The sequence below is a fragment of the Scatophagus argus genome, chromosome 18, assembly GCF_020382885.2.
Source record: "Scatophagus argus isolate fScaArg1 chromosome 18, fScaArg1.pri, whole genome shotgun sequence".
In the NCBI taxonomy this organism is placed as follows: Eukaryota; Metazoa; Chordata; class Actinopteri; family Scatophagidae; genus Scatophagus; species Scatophagus argus.
In genome coordinates this window covers 6,551,966-6,570,198 of record NC_058510.1, presented here as the reverse complement: position 1 = coordinate 6,570,198, position 18,233 = coordinate 6,551,966, and the positions used below count along the sequence as shown (strand labels likewise).

The 18,233-nt window shown below is 42.0% G+C and overlaps 2 protein-coding genes across 6 annotated transcripts; both read right to left on the bottom strand.

Annotated features, from left to right (window-relative positions):
* Positions 1-60: 60 nt before the first annotated feature.
* zdhhc23b (zinc finger DHHC-type palmitoyltransferase 23b) lies at positions 61-6,939 on the bottom strand. Its single transcript, XM_046371135.1, has 5 exons — positions 6,636-6,939; positions 5,029-5,183; positions 3,784-4,473; positions 3,171-3,338; positions 61-1,336 (listed from the first exon to the last, which is right to left on the bottom strand). The coding sequence occupies exons 1-5, from the start codon at positions 6,636-6,638 to the stop codon at positions 1,063-1,065; spliced, it is 1,290 nt and encodes a 429-aa protein (XP_046227091.1). The 5' UTR covers positions 6,639-6,939; the 3' UTR covers positions 61-1,062.
* Positions 6,940-7,792: 853 nt separating this feature from the next.
* gramd1c (GRAM domain containing 1c) lies at positions 7,793-18,078 on the bottom strand. 5 transcript variants are annotated; one of them, XM_046371340.1, is made up of 19 exons: positions 17,878-18,077; positions 17,445-17,480; positions 17,133-17,244; positions 16,635-16,758; positions 15,924-16,024; positions 15,247-15,342; positions 15,065-15,145; positions 13,138-13,256; positions 12,861-13,017; positions 12,612-12,774; positions 12,371-12,514; positions 12,168-12,286; positions 11,652-11,794; positions 11,469-11,572; positions 10,929-11,099; positions 10,435-10,501; positions 9,993-10,112; positions 9,529-9,634; positions 7,793-8,953 (listed from the first exon to the last, which is right to left on the bottom strand). In XM_046371340.1, the coding sequence occupies exons 3-19, from the start codon at positions 17,226-17,228 to the stop codon at positions 8,885-8,887; spliced, it is 1,980 nt and encodes a 659-aa protein (XP_046227296.1). In that variant the 5' UTR covers positions 17,229-17,244; positions 17,445-17,480; positions 17,878-18,077; the 3' UTR covers positions 7,793-8,884. The 5 variants fall into 5 exon arrangements, with proteins under 5 accessions (XP_046227296.1, XP_046227299.1, XP_046227298.1 ...); XM_046371343.1 differs by lacking the exon at positions 17,445-17,480 and having other exon boundaries at positions 12,371-12,511; positions 17,878-18,078; XM_046371342.1 differs by lacking the exon at positions 17,445-17,480 and having other exon boundaries at positions 12,612-12,771; positions 17,878-18,078.
* Between the last annotated feature and the right edge of the window lie 155 nt (positions 18,079-18,233).

Genomic DNA, 18,233 nt, shown 5'->3' with positions numbered 1-18,233 from the left:
AACTATAGGAGACAAACTGTTTACCCATCTCAGTAACTCTGGAGAAGATACCAACACACATACATTCTCACATTCATTTAATATAAATAAATAAAAACCATTTCATACAAATACACAACTGGACATATACAAGCATATACAAGCTTAAGATACCAAACCCTCTGTGGAGTAATAAAAGCAGCAGTAGACATTCAGCAGAAAGCACTGAAAACCTCTAAAGCTGACATTAATGCGTATTGATTTATTTGCTTTTTCATACTTCTAGAGCTGTTTCATTCAGGAATCCTTTTGAAAAGAAACCACTCTCTATATTCAGCCTAAGCGTTCATTATATTTAATGCTGTGACACATAGCAGGACTTCAATCAGGCCCATTATGTTGCTTGTGCTGAGATGTTTCATTTATCTGTGATAAATATCCACGACACATTTCACAACACAGCAGATAACTGTTGGGGAGTACAAAGGAGGTGTAGTGTGCTGAGATACCATCCTTGAAATGATTTTCAGCCCGTTGCCTTGTGCAGGACTGACGAACTAGAGAGACGTCATCTCGTTACTGACGCTGTGCTCAGGGAAAATGTCCCTATGAGGATCAAGAAATTACTCATTCTCACATTTTTCTTGTCTGTCAACTATCAGCAAGGCACTAGAATGTAGGGGGGGAAATAAAGACAATGTTCAAGTCCAGGGAAGACAGTCATTGTAAAGGACACAGTATATTTGTTTGGCTAAGAGACTGACGAGAGGGTTGGAATGAGGCAGCAGTGGAAGAAAATTAAAGGTCAGTGAGTGGATACGGCTGCATAGAGGAGATGCCAGCTGTCAGTGACATTAATGGCAGTGAATGTGTCTTATTGGGGTTTACAGTTGTTATTGCTATGTGTCAAAGTCAGCGCAACCCAGTGATATCAGTCCTGACAGCTCTCAGATTTGCTGCCAAGCAGAAGACGGCCAACAAATATAAATCAGAGTGAAAGGAGTTATGCTGCCATCCAGTGGACATGACCAGAACAGCAGCCATAAACTCCAAGCTCATTTTTTAGGGGTGCATAACAGTCTCTTACACCAGGTCTGTTGGCGTGGGAGATGGAGGATTCAGTTTTTGTCCCATGGTCATGAATTCTGCCCAGTTTCCACGGAAACCTCGAGAGTAGACACCGGTGTCCACAACGAGTCCCCAGTAGGCACTGCGAGCGGTTTTGTCTCGCAGGGCAACACGTGCCTCGCGTTCGGTCACGTTGTAGCTGACGTTGATCACTTGCACCACCAGCAGGTGTAACAGCCCACCGGTCACGATACTGCTGTACCACGCACAGGTGAAGCAGAGTGCAGTGCTGGAACAAAGACATGACACAAGCAAAATAAAAGGAAGCAAAGACAGCATGTACTGAACCTCACAAACAGCAAGTGCTTGTGAGGTTCTTACTGTTCATCTAAATCATCAATAAGACTCTAATTTGGTCCTTTATAGCACAGGTGTAAAACATGCCCCTCACTGGAATAAAACCCCTAATAATTCAGTGCAAATGGAACACTGAAATATAATTTAAGGAAGCTTTCCTCTACAATCCTAATTCTAAGAAGTCATCTTAATCTTAATCACAGCTTAAAGAGATGTTATTTTTACACATTCCGGACACGATAGCAATAGTTGTGTGTTCAGTAGTCTGAGGTTCAGATAGTTGTCCTGAAGGCCTATTTTAAGTGTGTGGCGCCCACATCAGTGCCAGAGCAGATCACTTAAACCAGCTAACATCCACTCTCATCGCCCTGAGCATAAATAGCGAGTCTTTCTTCAACACCCGACAGGAAACAGTGCAAGGTGCTCTGTGAAACAACAACACTGATTCAACACTGAAAGAGGCCACCCAATGATGTCTAATATGCAGGAGCCTCCCTCAAAGTCATTTAATCTGATAATTAATGAATAACTATAGGGTTGTGGACCTCAGTCTTAATTTTATGGTAAATTCTGGAAAAAAAAATGCATCATCAAAATGCATCACAGTGCTTGCTTCAGTTAAAAAAAGACAATTTTGCTCTTGATTGCAATTGAAATGTGGATGTACACATATTCAGTTGTTAATTTTAGGCCTTCAATATCAATTACTGAGTTTGCACAGTTAAGCAGATGCTTGTGCTGTGTAGGGAGGCTCGACATATTTTAACCCTAGAACACTAACGTTAAAATTAGTAACACCATCACTAACGTTGGGTATATTTTACCCGATATAATATCTCGGATAAAATACAGTTTATCACACCAGCGTTCATCATGCCATATAGGACACACAGTGGCCACCTCTTGGTTTTTGAAAATCACCCGACGTTAGTGTTCTAGGGTTAAAGCTGATCTTTACATGTATTCTACATGCATTCTGATTCGAGATATTCTTTACAACAAGTGACCAAACATGCTTGAATAGATAACTGATTTTTTGAGGGGAATTTCAATTCTGATATGTAAAGGAGCTGTTTCATATTTTAGGACATAGACCACTTTTTGAGCGAGAGTTAGAAGAGAACATCAATACCGGTCTCACATGTGTACAGTAAATATGAAGTCAGTTAGCCTAGCTTGGCATAAAGACCGGAAACATCTCAAACACCTCTTAAACTCCAACATGTTTTATCTCGTTTATTCTGTACACAAACTGAAGTGCAAAATAAGTAACGAGCTGTGGTTTTACTCTGCTTCCCCATATCCAGTCTTTGTGCTGAGCTAAGTTAACTGGCTGCTGATGCTAGCTGCATATTTATCACACAGACATGATGGTGGTGTCCATCACTGCGGTTACACACGTTTGGTTAATACAGAATTGTGAGCAAGACATGTAATGAGCATCAAATTTTACATTTGAAAAATACTCTCTAGTGGCCACACTATGTAATGGTGCAGTTGCTGCAAATAGTTATTGCTGCAAACATACTACACCTTTGACATTTCTGCATTGCAATTTCTTGTTATTTGATTACTGACATGTACACTGTGATAAATTTATAATTCTGTTTGTGCTTGTTCATATGCAGAACTAATAAATCTTTTCGTAACCTGGTTATCATTTGTATTTTGAAGGTTGTATGTGTAGGATCGGACAAGGGGGAAGGTGAAAGCAACACATGTACTAATTTTCACCACTGACTGTCCAAAATATATTTTTTCACTAACTGTATTCGTCGTAGACCCCCGGGCAGTAGAGCAGGGCAGTGAAGAGGTGTTGTTTCGGACACACGCTCTGTAGCACCAGACTGATACCGTACAGGGACGTCAACAGGAAGAGGACGAGCGTAAGCAGGAAGCTGCGGTGATTGGCCTGCCCCACACAGCTGTTTATCCTACCGGGGCACCAACAGAGGAAGGGGACACACACACAAACGCACAAGTGCACAGACAGGTGGACAAAACATTGTACTGAGACTCCAGGGTTACACTACACTACACGCATGCAGGACCACACATTTAAATGGATGACAGCAAAGAACCAGTGGCTGCAGTCAGCACGAGTGTCTGATGTTGACTCGGCTCAACGTACAAATATGGTCAAAACAGACACAGCAGGTGTGAGAAGGACAAACACTCATTATTCTAGAAAGAAAGACGGTCACTTTAAGGGCACTGTTTTGAAAATTAAAAGTATGGTTTTGAGATTGATTTATTTAATAGTTTGAGTAGAAAAGACAAGCAGATGACAAACAAGACAACTTCAGTGTTTGAGATGTGAGACGAAGTGGAAGAAACGGTGATAGCAGACCGAGTGAAAGGCATTTTAATGGAACCCACCAGACACAGTGGTGGTCGAGACGCAGCACGCAGACACCACAGATCCGACAATGTCCAGCCCTCGGGGGCCGCACCACCCTGCACACCGGACACCAGTTCCTTCGGCTGCCTTCCTTCAGCTCCACGCCCGCCTCCTCCGACCGTCCAGCCCGGTTGGCTACGGTCATCGTCACATCCTGCCTCCCTCCATTGAGAGCGGGGTCCCTGTCTGCCAGAGGGCTGTGGTACGTCACTGTGCTGTGGACGGACTCTTGGTTTGGCCGCACAATGCCAGGCTCTCTCTTGGTGTGGACAAGAGCTACCAGGGTGAGTATGACCCCAGCAGTTACCACGGCTACCTGGCCCAGGCTGACATCCCCGTTGGGAAGCACCTCTGTGATGAACAAGTAGTACATGTATCCCAGGGAGAAGAGTGCAAGACTGAGGAAGAAGAGCGTCCGTCCCTTCTTGCGGTGAGTGAAATAGTAGTACCATAGCACCAGGCCGGGCAGAGCTGTCAGAATCACCATGCCAAGCAGGAAGTGGAGAGCTGCGAGATGGAGAAGGACAGGAAGAAGGATAAGAGGAGGGATGATGGTCAGGTCCACTTTTCGGGCTCCACCCCACAGCCAGGGCACACGAATCCGGTCTTTGATGATTTCAGTCACATTTGTTAGGGATTCAGATTTCTGCGGCTCCCTCTTTAGAAACCTGACAAAAGTTAGAAAAAAGTAAAATATTTTTACTATAGATTATAGGCAACTTCTTTGTAAATGATGAAATGATTAGTAAGTAGTCAACACTTGTGATTTATCAGTTAATCAAAAATAATAATCTAACAAGAAGAGTAAGACCCTACTGCCACGCCAGCAGCTCTGAGCTCTGTAGGCACAGCAGTACTTTGTGCTAAACACCAACATCACATGCCATCACATTCATTTGACAATGCTAACACGCCGATCTTTAGTAAGCATAAACTTTGTCGTGTTTACTTATATTATTTTAGCACATTAGCATCTTCTGTTGGTGCTGGAGAAAAAGTCTGAGAATCATCAAAGTATGCAAGATTCACCCTCTGGGGACCGTGAACGTACAAAATCTACAGGCTCCAGCTTCTCAAATATGAGGATTTTTTTGTTTGCCACTGCTGTATATGATGGTAAACTGAATAACTATATGGTTGTGGACCTTTGATTTGAAGATAACCCTTGAGGCTAAATGAACTTGTGCTAATTTGCTGCAGCCAATCAGTTTAAAGTCTCTCACCTGTCACAGGTGTCATCCAGGTCTTCACAGTCACAGCAGCAGGCTGCCACATGGCTGCGCTCTCCCAGTCTGTTCACGTACTCGCAGCAGCACAAGGGCTCGTCCTCATGCAGCACCTTGGGGACTCGCTTCTTGGTGTCTGACAGCCTTTCAGCCTAACAGTTTATTAAAACATTTATTAGTACCATTATTACTGAATGTGTTCAGTTCAGTGAAATAAGAGAAAGAAATGATTGTAAATACATCTAAAAACCCACTTTTCTGAAATATCCTTTGCATATGGCAGTTTAGCAGTTATTTGCATGTGTTTTAGATAGCAGAATGGTTCCAAACAGATTTTCACCACATAACACCGCAAAGCAGACCCTGCTCGCTTGACCCTACCCGGTCCAACTCCGGCCCTCACATCTGTCACACATCTGTCATCCTTTAACGACTTACAGCCGACACACAGTCCCACCACTGCAGCCTGCACAGATGGATTTGCGCTGAGGTGAGGCGGTGTGGCGTTCATAACAACCACAGGTCTTCAGTGTCACCTCCATCACAGAAACCACGACTGAGGATACCCCAGTGAGCCACTAAGTGTGACAAATGCTTCAGCTCAGTTAAACTCCTCTCTGGGGGGATCTGACTCTGTTGTCCTGAATGATTAGCAATGAATCAAAGCATGGCATGATGTGCTCTTATTATCAGTCGGCCAGGGATCAAACTAACGCATTAAAGAGGACATCAGGGTCAGGGAAGGTCACCCAGCAACTAACTGGTGAATCCTTTCCAGGAAGGCTTGGAGCAAAGTCGGTTAGGGTCTGGAGAGAAGACAGATTGGGCTGCATGTACTGATTAATGGGTATGTGATGGAACTAACTGGAACATCTGCTGCTCCCTGCTGACAAAAAACACTAACGCTGCTGCAAAGATCCACAGCCTGGTTGTGGGGCTCCTTTTTAACACTGAGGGATTTTCTGTTGCATGACTACTTCTGACTTGCAATGGCTGTAGAACATTACAAGTTTGTATAATATTTTGTTAACTGCAACTTCCATCCTATAAATTGTGATAATTGCTGCTTTTCTTTATCTTGTATGACAGAAAATAAATCCCTTCTAGTTTCAAACCATTAGTGGGACAAAATAAGTGACACCAGATTTGTTTATTTGCCAAAACCTCCTCCTGGATTACTTATTTAGAATAAATGCATACACAGGACGAAACGTATTTTGAAACAAGCCACTGAGTTAACCAAATAAATATATTATGGACTGGAAAGTATTTGAAAACATCACGGCTCAAAAGATGCTTGTAGGTTTTATCATATAAAAATGAATCAACTTGAGGAATGTCAGCTTTGTCATTTTATGTGCAGAACATACACATACACTAAGGCGAGCCAGTGCATACAAGTCTTACTCTAATACATTTGTGGTTAATGCTCTTTGATTAAAGTTCATTTTCGAGGTTGCTCGTCTCGTGACAACCAGTTAAACACCGACTGGAGGTCAGATTTTCACCTGACATACCTGTCAATGACCAGCTAAGTGACACACTGCGTCAAAGACCAAATGTACACGCACAATAAAAAAAACAAAGATAAAACACAGCCTCACCATGCCTAACACTGGGCTTCTACATGCCGATGCTTTCCAGTAAATATCGACGGCAACGGTTCTCCCCGCGCCGAGCTCCTCAGCGGAAGTCTTTTTCCTGGTAACGGCTGTGGTATCCGGTTTCTCTGGACTACATAACGCCGCGGAAGTCACCGGAGTAACAGCAGCTGGTGGTAAATAAGTCTGGGTTCAAGTGTCCTAGTCGACAGGTATCTTGTCGCCGGGTTTCGTCCGGGTTCGGGTATTGCTGCTCTAGACAGTTTCCCTCCTTACGTCGAATGAGGTAGACTGACCCCGCCCAGGACACGTTCACACTCCCACACTTACCGGAACTCAGGCTAACTTTAGCTTAGCTCATTATTTTAAGTGGTACTTTGCATACAGTTGGACAGTTAAATTTCCAGCTGTTTTAAACATAACACAAATAATCAACATAAATTCTGGCACATAACATTAATAAACAATGTCAATTTTGGCCGCAAGAGCACACTGAAAGCCTTATTTCCTTAAAAAGATTTTAAAATCTAGATTAATTTTAATTCAAATGAACCTGTCTGAAGAATGATATAAGAGGCTTGAAACAAACTGATTTGCTCTGAAAAAAATAGATTATTAGTATAAGTATTATTTTCACATTTTATGTAGGGAATTATGACTCAATAATAAATAATTTTAGAGGTAATCATCAATATGCTGTAGCACTCAGTAACCTAAGTTATTGTGGAGTAAAACATGAAATATTAACCTCTGAAATGTCTAAGTATTATATATAAAAAACTAAATTTTGTGGTAATTAAAAGTACAAGCAAAATTACAGGGAAAACTGAGTGAGTGTGAGTAACTACATCGCCTCATCAAATTGACGCCTGCAATTAGTTCAAGAGACCAATATCAGCATGTGGCATCTTATTGTCCTCAGAGAAATTATCTGAGAGCAATGGCTGTGTCACAAAACAGATGATCAATTACACAAACAAAAAATGCTGACAGACATGCTGACATGCTGACAGTAAACTGAAGTGTTGTGGGTTGGTCCAACAAGATGTCAAATTATTTCAGCTGCTTTGGTAAACTGTGATGGACATTTTTCAAGCTATACCTGACTAATGGACAATGAAGATCTTTTCCAGCACAAATAAGGATTCTGTCAAGGCATCTTGTTTGTAAAAATACTGTATTGCAATATGGCTAAAAATATACAGCAACCAATTTTAAATAAGTCAGCACACATAAACAGCTGAGTCAGGCACACAGACAAGGATGATGGCAAGAAAACGCTCAAGCAGCTGTAATGGTGTGTCACCAACAGTTGATTCATAAATACAGCAAATGGAGTAAAGTGGAAATCAGAACAGTGTGTTGACAGTGTGAGAATACAGTACTGAGATAACCTGGAATAGTCTCACTGACCGTACACCTTCATTGAAAGAACATCAGAATGAATAAAAATTAGAGCCTATATGGTTCAGTGCAAGAAAGGACGAGGAAAAAGGAAGCACATAAAACTGATTTCTGTGATGTACTAGTGATGAGGATAAATCAGGCACGTCACCATTGTTTTGGCTCCTTAATTTACAATGCATCCCTTTAACAGTATGAAATATGTATTAAAGATGTGCTCTGAAAAAGAAAGAATTTGGCTCATGTGCAGACTTAAAAAATGTAGAGGTTATTTTTCTATTGCATTTTAATGTTGACTACATTTACATGATTACAAAAGAGAGAACAAACTTTCAAATCTGAATGACCGATTCTACAATTTTTATTGGAAAAAAATAAAAATAAAAATCCCCAAAGAGATTAAAAGCACTGCCTAATCTATGAGGCACTTGTGCAAAGAAAATACGTGTGCAAACATGTAAACAGAGGAAATTTTAAATAATATTGAGTCACTTCCCTTTATTAAAACAAAAAAGTATTTACAGTAGCTCATCTGGTGTGGCATGTGTGAAAAGGAGGCCAGGCGCATCCTACAGAAACCTAAACCCACTGCTTGGTGTGCAGCTGATTTAGATTTTACTACTTGTGGCAGTCAGTCCGCAGCTCTAAAAACATCCTGGTACTCAATGGCCCACCACAGGCTTTGGGGTGTGTAACCTTGGGCAAACACAATGGCATTCAGGGGTCTGGGGACGTCTACATGGCAACATCACTGGATACCAGAGACTTCCTCAGAGGCAGTTCACCGCCGCAGTTTCCTCCACAGGGCCGGGGACACAGGTAGCTCTGTAGTCAGCAGGTGTGGCGCATCACTGTGGTGCTGCTGTGTGATTGGCTGAAGCAAAGTTCTGCTGCAGCACCACCAGAGAGCTGCGGAGCTGTGAGGAGAAGAAGAACCGACTCAGCAACTACAACACCTGCTTTAGGTTTGTTAATAAAAAAAAAATGCTTTGAATTTATGTGAGGACTCCTGCTGGATGTAAAGTAGAAAAAGCTGCACACAAATCACTTTCGTCTCCTTATGTTTATGGATGCTAAATATGAACAAAAGGTAACAAAATCAACTTGCAAGCAAATCAAAAGGCTCACTAATTATCTCACTTGTTTTATCTGTACAGAAAGCTAAGTGTAAAACATCGGATTGTTTTTTGTTTTGTTTGTTGTTGTTGTTTTTTTTTAATGGAGGTTATGTGTGGACTATTTCTGTTCCCGGGCAACCAGCGAGGTATCCAGGAAGCAACTGGTCCCAGACACAAGCAGATAACCAACTGTAAAACAAATCTTTCACTGGAAGTTGTTGCTTTTGTACATCCAAAGCACCAACACAAATAAATGTGTGCTAAAAGTCCACAATGCACAAGGCAGTGCAGAATCTCCACAATCATGAGCATTTTGGAGATACAATCATTTTTCATTTATGTAGTGCATCTGCAGTTTGAACAGCCCATCCTACCTGCTCTAAAAGGTTAATGGAGTCCTGCAATACAGTTTTTAGCAGCTGTGCATCCTCTATCGTCGTATACTGCGGTCCCTGTCTCGAACCATATTCAGCTGCCAAGCTGCCAAATAACAGAAAGAAGCCAATTAATGTTATGTGCAAAATATGATATCCAAATAAAGGCAGCAAAAGACAAAAACAGAGAGAAACAAAGTGAAGGAAGTGTAAGAAGAGGGCTAAGAATGGAGGAGCACTGATGTAAGACTTACATAACCACAATAACTGCTGCTATACTTTCAAAGTTGTGAGTCATTAGAACAAGAGCTATCTTGTGCTAACCCCTTCCTCCTCTCCACCCACACCAAGACTTCTGCTTTCTGTGTGATCATGGCAGCTACTGATATAGTTATCCATCTATGACACTGAATAAATCAAAAAGAAAGATTCATATATGCATGATGATAAGCAGCCAATCAAACCTGGCCTCAGTCCTCTCCCTCAGCCGATGCTTTGTGCTCAGGTACACACGGTGGGCTACATCCTCCATGGCCCACAACTTTAAAAACAGACCCAGATTCATCAACGCAAGAATCACCAAACTGAAAGAGACAGAAAGCATGGGGTTTAATCTGATGCACTGGTGTGCACAATGACACAAAGAGGGAAAAGGCTGGTGGAACCATGACAACTCCAGAAATTACAACACACAACCTTTCGACACAATGACTTTCGACACAATTCACATAGTTTGTCATATTTTATACCACAGAAGACAACCAGGTTCTGTATCGAATATCTAAATAAAATACAAATCTGAACAGGATTCTCAGTAGTTTAAAAATATTTGTATAATATTGTGTTTATTTATACACAAGACAAAGCACATTGTTTTACAGGTGTGTGTTCGTGTTGTTAACTTACATCACGCTCATCCCAACCACTATTGTTGTGGTGCTCCATCTGTGCGGACCATTCAATTCCATTGGGCCTGAAATACAGACAGATCAATAAGTTATTGATTAAAACACATACCGGCAAAACCTGGGTTGCAGTCAGTATGAGAAAGTCCTGCACGGGTTTGCAATACTTTTCCTCCCAATGGTATGCAACATTTTGCAACAGCTTGAAACAGTAATGTACTAAGAAGACTAATGTTATTTTTCAGCAGTTATATTAGTGGCTGTTGTCTTGTATGCAGTAAATAAATATTTGCTTTCAAAGCTTGGTCGATGTTCAGGGAATTTCTCGCTGTGGCAGTAGCAGCTGTGTTGAGCAACTGGAAGTCTGATGCCTGACATTTTCCATCTGAACATTTTGAATGCGCTTCAGGCCTCACATGTTCATAGTTTAACTCTAAGCAAGGAGGTCCAAAATGTCTGACTAAAGGCTTTAAGATACAGCATAAAGTGATGTACCCATGTTTCCATCTCTGTGTTGCTCAGAGTCTTGTCCATACTGCTTGCTGGGCTTCATGTGCTCTGGCAGAGTCCGACTGTAAGTCCGTCTCCTCCTCCGAAGTCCGCTCATCTTCCCAGACTCTCCACCTCCTTGGTTCATCTCTGCTTCCTCCTCCAGCAGTTCTGCTTCTGCACAGTGTCAAACACAAACATAGGAGGAGTTAAGAGTTAACACAGTAAAAACACCATATCTTAGTCTAAGTGTTTGTGTATATAGACACTGATTTATTAAACAAAGATGACAGCCAAAATATATGATTGTTCAGTGCACTGAGCACTCAAGAAGGCTGATGACTTCAGGCTGATACAGACCTTATTGCCCATTATATTAGTTTACTCCTTCCTTGAAAATGCAGCTATAATATGATTCACTCCCGCAGAGTGTGATGGGTGTTGGAAGAAACTGTTCATATCAGATCAGAGATAAACCAATAAACCACAAGCAAGAAAAGAAGACAGGGAAGCCTCTGCCGTGTGAGGACAGGTCTGTCTACCTACCCAGCTGCTTGAAATTATCTTCTATGCCACTCCAGGAGTTTTTGGTGATAAAGGACTTGACAAGGCCCCATGGCTGCTTCTTATATTTCACATCAGTACAGATCCTGGCAGCACAACAGACACTTTAAACGGCAGTCATTTACAAAACATAAAAGCCAAACTGATAAAACCATAAAACCTTACCTAAGTCGACACTTCCTCTTCGAGGTTCGTATGATGTAGTACCGGTTTTGAGTGTAGAAGTAATCGTGGTAGGGAACATCGTGAGTGTACACATCTGAGTCCACAAGATAATAGTGACCATCCCTGGATTCTTTGTACAGTGTCTGAAAGGTACAAAAAAGGGCAGTGAGCCACAATTCATCCATTCAAGCATGCACAAAGCGGCAATAACCACGGCTAAATAAGGAAGTGCCAAAAACTGCAGTTTATCAAATGGCCGCTTGAGACGGACTCAAAAAGCGGGTCAATCCACACAGAACCCCCATGTTACAATGACCAGTTGTACAGCAGACATAAACACCAGCCTGTCAGCAACCAGTCTCTATGTGACCCGCCTCAGCTCCATCTCTTTGCCCATTGTTGGATTAGTTGGGAGTTAGGCAGGGTCAGGCAATGCCAAGATGGCAACAGCCAGAGCACTGAGCTTCATCCATGTTTTCATAAACTGTATGGCATAAGTACACCAGTTGAACTCACCTGGTACTCTGTTGCAGTGGAGAACTTGCCAATCAGAGGGTTGTTGATGGTTATTGTGTAGGTTAAAACCCTCTTCATGTTTCCCGAGGCGTCTTTTAGCCAGGGATTAAAGATGGTGTCTGATAATACAAAAGACAACATACAATAAGTAAAGCAACAGATGTCCGTGATTATGTTCTAAATAAAACTGGTCTAACACTTACTGGTTATCTTCCTGGTGTTCATGAACCTGCGCATGAAGCTGGAGTCAGTGAAGAGCAACTCAAACATCTTGTTAGCGCTGATGTGGAAGACTTTGTTTAGATAAAGTCGACCCTGCACCTCGGACAAACCCACTCGCTCCTCCGCTGATGAAGCAAATTTAAAAGAAAAGAAATATCAAACTGAAAAATACAAAACGTGTGAGCTCAAACATCCTCCAGTATCTGGGTTGTGTCCTCTTACCTTCCTCAATGCTTTCCGAACCGCTCTGCTCGGATGGGCCGTTCTCATTGGCATTGAGGTCAAGAGAAAGCGTGGAGCGCTTTGAAAGCCGTTCTGGAGCAAAGCGGTCCAGAGAGGGAGCAGGACTGCGCCGCTGACTGGAGGTGTTGCGAGAGTCATCCTGCTGAAGGACAATACAAAAAAAAGTGAAACAGCTTTAGACCACCATGAAGAAACCACGCAATTATAGAAAAATGCTATTTTTAATACCATGTTGGCAGACGTCTGTGAGCCACTAGGTGAAGGCAAGTCCTCCCCTTGAGGTGTGGAGGCCTCTAAGGGTCCATGCTCCAACCCAGGCAGGCGTAGGGAGGACGTCCTCTCCAGCCTCCCTAGACTATCATCACCACCAGGCCTCACCGTCAGGCTGCAGACAAACAAGACATGTGGTATCAAATTACAGTACGCTCTGATGATGATGTGTGTGTGTGTGTGTGTGTGTGTGAGGATGGACACGCAGGTGGAGGGGGTGGGTGGGTGTTCTCACCTGGTCTGCACGCTCGATTCCGCTGATATCTGTAAGCTCTCCATCTCCTCATGGCTTAGGCCCAGGTCATACCCATACTGCTGTTTAACCATCTGCCACAATTCCAAACTGGTCAGAGGCTGAAATTGAGAGGGGAAAAAAAAAATAAAAAGAGGAGAAGTTACAAGGAAACATCAACCACAAGGCTTCCTCTGGCCTAATTAGGGCTCTGCTTTGACAGTCCGTGATGTGAAGAGAAAACCTGAGTCGGAAGTAGCCTAGTTGCAGGTAACCTGGAAACATGTAGTCCCCCACACAGTGTGATTTAGTGCAATCTTGTCTCCATGGGTGACGAATAACCTACAAACCTTATTGTCTCAGAAGCTGAGATATTCATCTGACATATTTGTGTTAGCGTGTAAGAGAACTTCATAAGAGACAAATAGACCTTACAACAAAATTAACACATATATGGACATGGGTGTTCAAAAACAACATGTGCCCTTCAGAGTGGTCCCATCATAAAAAACAAACAACTGGTGTTATTTTAGCTCTGTTTATTCAAGCGTTTTTACCATATGGAACCGCATACGATGTTCTTCGGCATCTAAAACACCGAGAGCATATTTACAATCCATTAAGACAGACTCTACTCACTCGTCAGAGGACATTTCCTCGCAGCCGGGAGCTTTAACTGGCTGTCACACTCTGCTCTGTAACCGGGACGCACAAGCGCTCTGACATTCAGGAAGTCCTGAATTTGAGTGAGCTCGTAAGCGTAACAACCCGCCGCCCAGATTTACACCGTGATAAAGGTTGGTAAAAGCTCGCTCTACCTGTTGAAAGTCCAGTTCATCTATGATTCAGACGGACAGATAAAGCGCTTTATTTTGAGGTGGTTTCGGTCTCGACGCAAGCGGGGCGTCAAGTACGCTCTGTGCGGTTAAAGGCTGAATGTAAATGAGCACATATGGCCACACCTGGAGAGGTCAATGAACTTTTTAAAGCTGTTGTGTTTATGCCCCGTGTTTGTGCTCCAGATCCCAGCAGACTCATACTCCTGAGAGTTGGCTGCCATAGTGCTTATCCAACCTGTAAGAGTAACTGATGATTTGGGCAGCAACAAAGACAAATTTAGAAGGAGCAGTCGTTTATTCTAATCAGTATTGACAGAAAAGCATTGCTGCGTGGTTTCTCCTCTTAAAAAAAACAACAACAATTTATTGTGATGTGTAAATATTGTCTGATGTGTGTTAATTTTCTATTTTCTGTCAGTTTACTCTTACAGTGTGAAGAGTGTGGCATGTTTTCCAAGTAAAGATAAACTAAGATGCTGCTTTCATTTTTAACTGTCATTCCAGCTTGTGGATATGAAATGAAACATCTCCGCTGCTCCAGTTTAATCTCTTAGCCTACTCGCTGTACTATCTACAGCCCACCGGTTTGTGTGTATAAATATTTTGTTTTTATTGTATATTTTGCCTTCAGCACTTATTCCTGTACTTATTCTAGATTTTCTTATCCTTATTTTACAATCTGTATCATCTTTAAAGTTGGAATCTGCGAGATTCCGTTGTTAGTGGCGGAGTCGGCCGTTCCTGGGAATGAATGCAATTGAACCCTCCTGCGCAGGTCTTTACCCCACATCCAATGACGGAGCTGATAACCTCAAAGGAAAGACAGTCAGTTGGATTTGTACTCTGGACTGATTAGATAAGGGGTGGAAAATGGGGTAAAGTCACAGACTCGCTGATGTTGTGGGAGGCATTTGGACACAGTAAAAACACACATGACTGTAGGTGTTGTGGACAGGGTTGTTCTTGTGACTGAAACAGAGACTGTTGTTGAACTTATGTTGGACATGGAGTATGAGGATTACTGACGAGTGTCTGTTGTTACTACCCTGTACTGTATAAGGTTGCAGCAGGTAAGTGGAGCAGGGCCTTACCTTGTCCAACAGTGTGTTTTGCCACATGCGGAAAACACTCTGGTAAGTTTTCTCTCTTGCTGAGAAGGAAGTGAGGAAGAACTGAGGATGAAGACATGGAGAGATGTACAGTTACAGTTACAATTATGTGTTTACTAAATGTGTAAATAAACTATATTAAAAGTTCTCTTGTTGCACAATACCTTCTCTGTACTCGTCCAGATCTGGATGGCGTTGGGAATCAGCCGAGCAGTTTTCTCTCTGGTTACATTGGTGACGTCTTTAAAAGTCAATGTAATCTATATTAAAGGGTGAAAGGTTGCCCTAGTTAGCGTACACATGCTTATCAAAGAATCCAATAAGGAAAAAAAATCTACCCTTGAAGATCCTCCCCCACTCAGGACTTATTTTGCGATGGCATCTTGTAATTACTTTTAGCAACTTAACAAGAAGAGGCACAAACTTTAAAAAATGACAACAAATTCTGATATTTAAAGATTATTTTCTGTATTACTGAAAGCATTTCTCTTTCAAAATTTATGTTTCTCTATATTTTATGGTTTTTTTGGAGGATTAATAAGAACAACAAATCAACAAAAAGGACTCAGAAATGCAAAGTTTTTCCAACTATGACTGTTAATCAACTATTTAAGGGTGGATTTTTCCTTTAATATTTGACCCTGCTTGCCAATTGTAAAGCACTTTTTTAAAGATAATAAATCTTTTGAGAGGAAGAGTGGAAACAGTTAACTATATGACACCGTCATTTTGTATATTTAGTGTCTTTGTCCACACATTTGCAGTTATGTGAACGTAGCGTGCCGACAGACTCCTCACGCTCCTCCTCTTCCTCTCTGTCCTTCCTCTGCTTTCTTATTACCTTGGTACTGCGAAACACATTACTGTAGAAACAGAGCCAGTTCTCTGAGAGGTAGAGACGTCCCTGAAGGAGGATGTCCCGCTGGAGGGCACACGTGCAGTCTGAGGGAAAACCATTCATACAAATGAGTGTTCATATATTATATTCATACGACAGGTAGTGGGATGTGGGATAAGCTGCGATTTACCTTCTCTAAATTCACTTTAGATGCAGACAACATGTTTAGCATTTGTTTCATCCTAAATTAATTTTAAATTCTGAGCAAAGTCTTGCGGTTTTGACAGATGCAAGCTGTGTTATGATTTGTTTTCCATTAAAGGTCCAGCGTGTGGTGGCATCTAGCAGCCAGGCCGCAGAATGCGACAAAGTGTACACGTACACACACACACACACAATCACGTTACTGAAGCTTCTTCTTTGTCCACAGCTGCATGAAATACCATACGTTTTTATATGTTTTTGTAAATTTATCCTACTCGTTCGTGACAAAGAGTTGTTCATCCTGTAAAGATGTCTTTCATGTAGTTTTCACTTAATCTAAATACCTTTCAGTGGGATTTACACTTTGGGAAGAACACAATTTAAAACAAAGCAAAGTCTGCTTGTGTTTTTAAGTAATGAAAACAGGTGAGCATTAAACAAAAGCAAAGAATATCATCAACGTAAATAATAAAACAAATATCTGGATCACATTATCAGACACTAACTCACCCACTAAGAGTCTCTCCGATTCCGGCAGCTCTTTGAACAACTTCTTAAACTCTTCTAACCTCTGTTTGTAGGTCGGCAGCGGAGTTTGAGGTCCCACAAGACACTGTCCCTGAGGGTCAGAGCTCTGATGGACGGGATGTGAACATTAATAATTCAATAAGATACATTAATTTTTAAAGTTAAAGTATATTAGTTCTGTCTTGGTGCAAGAAACAAGGACAAATTACGAGCTGCATGTAACAGAACAGAACAGAACAAGACTATAAATAAATTAGTAAAAGACAAAAAAACAAATCATTTGACTCTAAACAGATGATAAAGAGCATCATCATCAGTCTGTTGGACTTTTCATCTGGTGGGAAACCCGTGCGAGATGAAATCTGACCCACAATGAAGATTTTACATGAGTGACTTATAAATTAAAATGTTGTATTAAAGCAGCTGTGTCTTCCTGTTGATTTGGACTTGATTTGGAATTATTTATTTATTTTATTTTACCTCTTCTTCATCAGAGCTCCACCTGAAATCCACTGATGCCGACTCATCTGTGATGTCATCACTGGCCACTCCTGACCGGTTGGATACCTGGTCCATCTGCTCTGCTGCAAGGCTCAAATCAAAAGATACGCTCCTATGAAACACCTTAAACGCTGCTGTGGACCAACTTTGTACACATTTCAAACTCTCCAGCGGTGAACTTGTGTGTCTTTTGAGAGTTCAACATTAAGCAGGCGATCTGAGCCTCGGCGTAAAATGTAATCCGGCGGGGACGCACAGCAACAGCAGCGACGTCACAGGGGAGGTCATTACCTCTGCAGCAGAACTGGTTTGACGAGGAGAGCGACACTGGAGGAAGAGCAGTCATGTAAAGAAATAGAAACTTTTATGTATTTAAGTCTGTCTTCCTTTGGGTGAGTAGAAAGTCACTGTGAAAAAAGCGGGTTTGGGTCACAATTGTTAAATACATACATGAATATTTATACGTCTCGTGACAGCGACCTAATGCCATCCATAAGCATTCATTAGATTGTGTTGGGTGATAGAAACTATCAGTTCACATGGATGTCGAGTGTTGTCAAACAAAATCAAGGCGATCAAAGGTTACTATCGGATCCGTAAAGTCGTCAAACGTGTGTGTCGACACTTTTACGCACGGCGCCGTGAGTGCACAGGCGTGCTGCGCGGTTAGCGTGTCTCCACATGCGGGTTATCTGAGACAAAACCGCTGTTGTCAGTCACTTACCCGGCACGGAGTGGACCCAGGGTCTCTCTTATTTCGGACCTCTGCGATTAAAACAAAAAATGGGGCGACAAAACAACAGCTGTGAAGCTCTGCCGAGGAGTGAAGTGCTCTGTTCTACGCCTTGTTGCAGGTGTATCTCATCCGGCTTAGGGAGCATACCTTAAGGGAGTTGTCATGTCATTGGTGACGCTCATTGGTCTTCACTCAACTAGCTAAGAGCTCCAAAATGACTGCTCCCTTAATTTATTCGCGAGTCTTCCAGAGGACATCACTTTTTTTTTTTTGTTTTAATGTATTCAAAGTATTCAGGTGAGCTAACCACTGTAGTGTTATGTGTTTTCTTTTAGAAGTTAAGT